Source organism: Ostrea edulis, chromosome 5 (assembly GCF_947568905.1).
Source record: "Ostrea edulis chromosome 5, xbOstEdul1.1, whole genome shotgun sequence".
Classification (NCBI taxonomy): Eukaryota; Metazoa; Mollusca; class Bivalvia; order Ostreida; family Ostreidae; genus Ostrea; species Ostrea edulis.
In genome coordinates, this window is record NC_079168.1 from 35,957,986 (window position 1) to 35,966,867 (window position 8,882).

Here is an 8,882-nt window from a genome sequence, read left to right on the forward strand (position 1 = left end):
GATTAGCAATGGGGATGAGAATATCTACATGATGTCAGAAAAGCATGTAATCAAAACTTCTCATTCTGATATAGCATACATGTATGTTGATAGTAAAGGAAAAGCATGGAATAATCGGGATGATTTTCACGGCACCACAGAAATCCACAGGTGTATAAATAAAATCCACAGCCAAGTTTGTTCCTTGGTATTTTATTTTTAATTTATACGTTTATTGTTAAATCGCACATATTTGATACATACTACATGATATAAAGATTCAAGTACATATTCATCTAAAAAGTGGAATTTGAGCAAATTATATGGCTGGAGCATTATTTTTACAAATACATAAGGATAGGAAATGCCACATTTCACGCTGGTGTAACATTAGATAAGGACCCCAGGGGTCACCCTCTCAAGCGTGAAATTTTGATCCTTGTTAAAAAATGACCCTTGGAAATCATTTCTTGTGGGGTCAAATTTCCACATTTAAAAATGATATAAAGCGTACAAAGTATTTTCTGTACAGTCCATATCTCGAACAGGTGGGTGTTGATCAGCTGGTATTATGGGGTCAAGTATCCTGAGGTCATCTCAAAGGCTTGATAAAGAATCCCAAGACCCTGATATGAGCCCTAAGCATGGATCAAAATTTGTGGCACTTCAGCTACAGCTGATGGCGTCTCAACACGAATAGAAAATATTCAAAAGGGACACTAAACAATATAAAACAAACAAAATAAACTTTGTTATAACTTTTGAATCGTACAAGATAGAGACATCATAGTTAGTGAACCGAAAACCTTCAGGTCATGTGACTTCTAAATTACAAGGTAATTCAAGTTTTATTATGGCCACAATCAGGGATATTTTGTCTTAATTTGATAATTCTACTTTATCTGTATGAAATTAAAACTTAATCGATCTGAAATAAATAGAAAATTGCACCTGTTTTCACTACAATTATTTTTTCAAATATGGCAAAATTCAATAATATTCTTTACTTATGAAGTTTAAATACTCTTACGAACAGTGATCAATCTCATAACTCTTATAAGAAATACAAAATAGAGAATTGGGCAAACACGGACCCCTGGATTTACATGAGGTGGGATCAGGTGCATCTTGAACAATGACATTTTTTGGTGAGAAATTACCTTAGGTACTATGTTTTTGTATTATCTGTAACACACGACAAGGACAGGTATAATGCTACTTTAATTCAATCGATAATAGAAGAAGTACTTTTGAAAGATTTGTCTTTGAAGACAATCACTGGGATGTTTGCATGTTGAACAACATAATCACTGACGCTACCCAACACCGTCCGTCGAATGACACCCAAACCTCGACTGCCCGTGATAATCAAGGAGGCATTGACACAGGCGGCCCTTTTCACGATTTCTTCTCCTACATCTCCAAATAAACGATTTACTTCTCCATGAATCTACAATGAATTAACACAAAACTGGAAATGTATTTGTGTATTTCCCGAAAGGTGTTTAATAAACAGTGTAACGTGTAACCTTCCATGTAAGTCAACTTAATGTAGGCTGTGCATTATATTATGTTCATCAATCATACATTTATTATTTAACCCACAATGTACCAAAATCAGTATTTCTCTGTGATGCTAACTTTATTGTGTAAGAGGAAGCTCTCCATTTCTTTCACCACTGCTTTGGCCTTCTTGTCTTCCTCCTGACGCCCAAGAACAAACAGGTGTTGATCAGCTGGTATTACGGGGTCTAAAACAAACAGGTGTTGATCAGCTGGTATTATGGGGTCTAAAACAAACAGGTGTTGGTCAGCTGGTATTATGGGGTCTAAAACAAACAGGTGTTGGTCAGCTGGTATTATGGGGTCTAAAACAAACAGGTGTTGGTCAGCTGGTATTATGGGGTCTAAAACAAACAGGTGTTGGTCAGCTGGTATTATGGGGTCTAAAACAAACAGGTGTTGGTCAGCTGGTATTATGGGGTCTAAAACAAACAGGTTTTGGTCAGCTGGTATCATGGGGTCTAAAACAAACAGGTGTTGGTCACCTGGTATTATGGGGTCTAGAACCAAACATTTGTTGACTTATTTCAGGGTTAGTCTTATGAAATATATATTGTGTTTTATATAATTTTTATCCTCCAACGATTACCAACTTTATTTCAAATTTAATCGTAAATACAGGCTTTCTTGCATAAATGATACGAGCGACGTCACTATATGAGCTGTCGTTATTGATCCGTAATATGTCCTTTGCAGATATTCTGCATCGATTTCCTTTATTCGCATATTATATTGATTGAATTTAAAGCATAAATTTGAAGTTTTTATGTTTCAAGTTTCTAATGAAAAGATCTATACTATGTTTCAGTACAAACAAACTGAATTCTTAGACATCCTTTATATAATTATCTTTGTTTCTGTTTTATTTATCTTGTGTGTGTTATTACCAAGTATGTAACAAATATAATGAAGCAAACTCTTTCGATATCACATCGCATATCAGCCCTCGACCAACACCAGCCCTCTGTGCTTTCACCTTTAAACTAATATTAGGGTTGGTTTTGATGTGTTAAAGAAAAGGGTATTTACTATGCATTATTCTGTATATGAAGTACATGGCAAAGTAAGAAAAATAAAAACAAATCTGTATGATATTAATTTGATTTAATCTATCTATCTTTCTACATGTACCTTTCTATTTATTTATCTATCTACATGTATCTATCTATCTATCATTGATCTATCTATCTATCTATCTATAATCTATCTATCTATCTATCTATCTATCTATCTATCTATCTATCATCTATCCATCTATTTTATATATGTATCATCTATCTATCTATCTATTAATCTATCTATCATTGATCTATATATCTATCTATCATCTATATATTTATCTATCGTCTATCTATCTATTTTATATATGTATCATCTATCTATCTATCTATCTATCTATCATCTATCCATCTATTTTATATATGTATCATCTATCTATCTATCTATTAATCTATCTATCTATCATTGATCTATATATCTATCTATCATCTATATATTTATCTATCATCTATCTATCTATTTTATATATGTATCATCTATCTATCTATTTATCTATCTTACGTGACGCCTCATGTGGAAAATGATAAAAACAAAATACGATCGTTTAGCTTTAGAACACACCTTTGGTTTCAAAACTGTAACGATTGTCTGTAACGTGGACGATGTACAACTGATTCTCGTCCTTGTGAAGAGTCTGCATGTACCCTGATAATCAAAAAGAAATGATGAAGTTCTGTGTTTAAAAAAGATACGAAAATACTTTCCTTGAATAGGACTTACATTCCAAAGCATCCCTGGCAATTTTACTTCCGTCTGTCGCCATGATGACCTTCATTCTAGATGACAAAGTTCTGCAATGTGATTTCGATTTACAAATTTCACCAGTATAGAGCAGTCACTCTACAATAATCTGACCACGAGTATCTAACTAAACATTGTACATTGTGTTTAAAAGTACTTGTGTATTTCCGTAACAGTTCTTTAATACGTTCACATTATGATCATGTGATATGGTATATTAATCAGTAGTTTCTTGACGCAATTGAACATGGGAGTAATTTATGTATTTATATTATACACATATCACAAAACATGATTTAGTTGAAAACTTTCATGCATGTTGATTCTTAATAAATATAAGCTCTACTAACCAATGTATTAACATTGTTCAATATCTGGCATGTAATTACGTGGTTAAAATAGTAGCGTATCAGAATATAACTTTTTATTTAACCTAAGTATTACATGTATATCCAGAACAAAAAAATTAGGGGTCAGTAAACTGTGTGATACATGGGAACTGTGTGATACATAGGAAATGTGTGATACATAGGAAATTAAATGTGTGATACATAGGAAATGTGTGATACATAGGAAATGTGTGATAGAAACTGTGTGATACATAGGAGCTGTGTGATACATAGGTACTGTGTGATACATAGGAAATGTGTGATACATATGAGCTGTGTGATACATAGGAACTGTGTGATACATAGGAAATGTGTGATACATATGAGCTGTGTGATACATAGGAACTGTGTGATACATAGGAAATGTGTGGTACATAGGAAATGTGTGGTACATAGGAACTGTGTGATACATATGAGCTGTGTGATACATAGGAACTGTGTGATACATAGGAAATGTGTGATACATATGAGCTGTGTGATACATAGGAACTGTGTGATACATAGGAAATGTGTGATACATAGGAAATGTGTGATACATAGGAACTGTGTGATAGAAACTGTGTGATTGGAACTGTGTGATACATAGGAAATGTGTGATACATATGAGCTGTGTGATACATAGGAACTGTGTGATACATAGGAAATGTGTGGTACATAGGAAATGTGTGGTACATAGGAACTGTGTGATAGAAACTGTGTGATTGGAACTGTGTGATACATAGGAAATGTGTGATACATAGGAAATATGTGATACATAGGTACTGTGTGATAGGAACTGTGTGATACATAGGAACTGTGTGATACATAGGAACTGTGTGATAGAAACTGTGTGATATATAGGAACTGTGTGATATATAGGAACTGTGTGATACATAGGAAATGTGTGATACATAGGAAATATGTGATACATAGGTACTGTGTGATAGGAACTGTGTGATACATAGGAACTGTGTGATACATAGGAACTGTGTGATAGAAACTGTGTGATATATAGGAACTGTGTGATATATAGGAACTGTGTGATACATAGGAATTGTGTGAAATGTAGGAACTGTGTGATAGGAAATGTGTGATATATAAACTGTGTGAGACCGACCGACAGGGGATGCTTACTTCTCCTAGGAACCTGATCTTACTTCTGGTATATATAGGGGTCCTTGTTTATCCAACTATCCATTTTATATTGATATAAGGAGTTTATGACATGGATTACTGTTCGGTATCTTCACCTTTCATGGTGACTGCGTGATACATGGGAAATTTGATACATAGAAATTGGATACATGTTAACTGTGTAATACGTAGGAACTGGGTGTGATACATGGGGACTGCTTGATACGTAGGAACTGTGTGATACAAGGGAACTGTGATAAATAGGAATTGTGTGATGCATAGGAACCGTGTTATACATAGAAACTGTGATACATAGGAACTGAGTGACACATGGGAACTGTGTGATACATGAAAAATGTGTGATACGCATAGGAACTGTACGATACATTGGGCTGTGTGAAATATGGGAACTGTGTGAAATATGGGAAAGGTGTGGTAAATAGGAACTGTGTGATACGCATAGGAACTATGTGACACATGGGAACTGATTGATATGCATAGGAACTTAGTGATACATGGGAATTGTGTGATACATATGAGAACTGTGTGATACAAAGGAATTATGATACATGGGAACTGTGTGAGACATTGCAAGTTTTAGATACACACTAAGTGTGTGATAGGAACTGTGTTATACATGGGAATTGCGTGATATATGGTAACTGTGATACATAGGAACTGTGTGATAGATTAAAACTGTGGTTGATGGGAACTGTGTGATTCATGGGAACTGTGTGATACATTGGACTGAGTGATGCATGGGAAGTGTGATACAGAAGAACTGTGTAATACACGAAAGCTGTGTGATACATGGGGACTGTGTGAGACATGGGAAGTGTGATACATGGAGACTTTGTGAGACATGGGAACTTTGTGATAGATAGGAACTGTTTTATAGGAACTGTTGTGATATATAGGAACCATGTGATAAATAGGAACCATGTGATAAATAGGAAGTGTGTGATACATGAGAACTGTGTGATACATGAGAACTGTGCGATACATGAGAACTGTGTGCTGCATGAAATTTGTGTGATACATGGAAACTATGTGACATTTGGTAACTGTGTGATACATAGGACTGCTTGATATACATTAGAACTGTGATATACATTAGAACTGTGTGATAAATGTATTACAAATAGATGTTCATCCATGTCTTTGATGATGATGCAAAATCATTTCATGATCTCCGTGACCACTCTTATTGGTAGAATTCTTTTTCCCACACTCGTCCAACCTTGGCGTGTTCATTGAATATCTTACATTAGAAAAAAATATTCTTGGAAACCATGGTACTCAACCAGCAAGATGTACAACTGATATTGTATTCAAAGTGTACATGGAGAGGATGTTACTTGTTTGCCATAAGACCTGTTCAACCCTGGTCATTTTTTTTCCAATTTCATTTGTAGCTTATGATAATTCTAAACATTATTCATGTTTTATGTAAATACACTTACAAAGGAATATCATTGCTTTAAGATGCATTTTATTTTTAAATTTTTAAATTTTAAAACAAAGTGAAAACAATCGGATATCCGATATTCTTCAATGTTTGCAAACAAGAACTGGAACATCTGCATGATGAATGACGTAATCACTGACGCAGCCTAACACCGTCCGTCTGATGACACCTAAACCACGACTGCCTGTGATTATCAAAGTGGCGTCGATGTCGCGTGCTTTTGAAACAATTTGTTCTCCAGGATTCCCAAACAGTCGGATAGCCTCGCCATCAATCTATTCACAAAATATGTAAGCTGACAAAATGTGTACAAATGTAAGCCGACAAAAACATGCAAGTTGTGAAATATTTGACATATGAAGGATGACTTTCTATAAGTTTAAATGTTTTTATATTACTTAAGAATGTCTCATAATCTTAACCCTTTTGACAAACAGCAATAGAAGGATAGCCTTGCCTGGTTTTCGCTGATGAAGTCCGTCATTTCATCCATTACTGCCTTTGCTTTATGTTCCTCTTCCTGATACGCTAATTGAATTAATTCTGGGTCCCCTGGTATCAATGAAGCTGGCGAATACAAGTTACAAAATGTAGGTCAGTGACTTCGAAAAACCTCAAATATTGTACACGACAGCTAATCAGCCTTAAGTATGTTGATATTGATTCTTTGTTTTTTAGACAAATTAATGACTAATTAATGTTTTTCATCTTACAGAGCTCGGGGATTAAAATATAGTGTCACATTGACTAAAGTATCTAATTATCTCTCTTCAATACAAGCTTTAACACTTCCAATAGATAAAGTTACGTGTACGTGCATTATATAGATCACAATAAAAGGTAAATATTTGAAAATACGAGATTAGCTTCTTGAATGAAGAGATGACGAAGAATGTCACGTTTTTACAATGTATGTAATTTAGATGACTGATAAACAACCTGTATCATATGTTATAGCAAATATTTAACATTTGTAGGGAGAGGGCTTAAATAGGCTATGCCTGCTGCCCGATCCCATTCACTTTGTGAATAAAATATAGTTTTAAAAAAAATTAACATTACTCACTGTTATACGCAAAACTATGTTGATGGTTGGTTACATGAAGCAGGGTTACCCTGTTTTCTTTCAGATGAACGTATTTCATGTACCCTGAAAAACAACAACTTTTATGTTCACAAGCATACTATTTGTTACAGAATCCATCTTTAGATGTTGGTTTCTGACATATTTGATATGTATCGCGAATTATGAATATAAATGGACGTGTAAACGAGTATATGTAATACATGGGTGGGTTTATAAAACGGGAAATACTAAATTTAAACACTCACATTGCAGGGCGTCTTTAGCAAATTTGCTTCCATCGATTGCTATCAAGACCTTCATTATCCAGACCGATATGCAGTAAATGATTTAGTCAATATAACTTGCTTATTGCATTTTCCGTATCACCAGGGCATTCAATTTGGACATGATAAAGTCCACAAACACATAAAATACGCGTTAAGATCTATGATTTAAGTGATGTTGACACAAGATAACGAAGCATCACTTTACGGTATATTTGTATTTATATCTCAACTATATTTCATTATGTAGTTTAATCACAATGTGACAAGTAAGATAAGACAGTTTGCTAGTCCTATAAAAACCGAATTTTGCACAGACCACCAAACGTTACATGCTGCTACAGTTGTAACCACATGTACATGTAGATGCTAGTTTATTTGTAGTGTTCTGACCCGTTCATAATTCTCCGTTAATGAAACTCTACATGTAATTTTTTTTACAGTGTCCTTGAATATAAAAGTAGTTACATACATTTTGTCAATGACAATATATTGCTAGTTCACAGCTGGTGTCGTCTATATATATATTCTCATTATGGAACCCGTGCTTACGTCACAAAAGGGATATATTTGTTTTGAAATTTATTCAGAGCATAAAAATCAAAGTAATATTTATTTTATAAAATATGATTAGAAGGAGTAGATATTTAGATTGTATTATAGAATTTATTCAAAAACTTCTACGTGAGAAGAAAAAATCTCTCGCTGTGACCTTCAATTCGACTTTTAGATATATCGATGACGTTTTGTCTATTAACAATGATAGCTTTCATTCATATGTCGATTTGATATATCCCTGTGAGCTCGAAATAAAGGACACCACAGAGTCGTCCACTTCTGCTTCATACTTAGATATTTTATTGAAAGTAGACATTAACGGCAAACTAACAACTCAACTGTATGACAAACGGGATGATTTCAGCTTCTCCATCGTCAACTTCCCACATTTATGTAGCAATATTCCATTATTACCTGCATATGGTGTTTATATATCTCAACTGATTCGATATGCAAGTGCTTGTTCTGCGTATAGTCAGTTTTTAAATCGAGGTAAGCTACTGACAAACAAGTTGATGGTACAGGGATTTCAACAGTCTCGATTGAACTCAGCATTTCGCAAATTCTATGGTCGTTATAACGATCTAGTTCGTCAATACAACCTCGCATTGGGTCAAATGCTGTCTGACGTGTTTCATACCGATTGTTAAGCCGTTCTTGGC

General features: G+C 34.4%; 2 protein-coding genes across 2 annotated transcripts; both read right to left on the reverse strand.

The window, feature by feature from the left end:
- Nucleotides 1-176: 176 nt before the first annotated feature.
- On the reverse strand, nt 177-3,511 carry LOC125649329 (stress response protein NhaX-like). The gene is made up of 4 exons (XM_048876774.2): nt 3,322-3,511; nt 3,163-3,246; nt 1,621-1,730; nt 177-1,429 (listed from the first exon to the last, which is right to left on the reverse strand). The coding sequence occupies exons 1-4, from the start codon at nt 3,374-3,376 to the stop codon at nt 1,205-1,207; spliced, it is 474 nt and encodes a 157-aa protein (XP_048732731.2). The 5' UTR covers nt 3,377-3,511; the 3' UTR covers nt 177-1,204.
- A 2,807-nt stretch (nt 3,512-6,318) lies between these two features.
- Nucleotides 6,319-7,842, reverse strand: LOC125649331 (stress response protein NhaX-like). The gene is made up of 4 exons (XM_048876776.2): nt 7,645-7,842; nt 7,379-7,462; nt 6,770-6,879; nt 6,319-6,587 (listed from the first exon to the last, which is right to left on the reverse strand). The coding sequence occupies exons 1-4, from the start codon at nt 7,697-7,699 to the stop codon at nt 6,396-6,398; spliced, it is 441 nt and encodes a 146-aa protein (XP_048732733.2). The 5' UTR covers nt 7,700-7,842; the 3' UTR covers nt 6,319-6,395.
- Nucleotides 7,843-8,882: the final 1,040 nt, after the last annotated feature.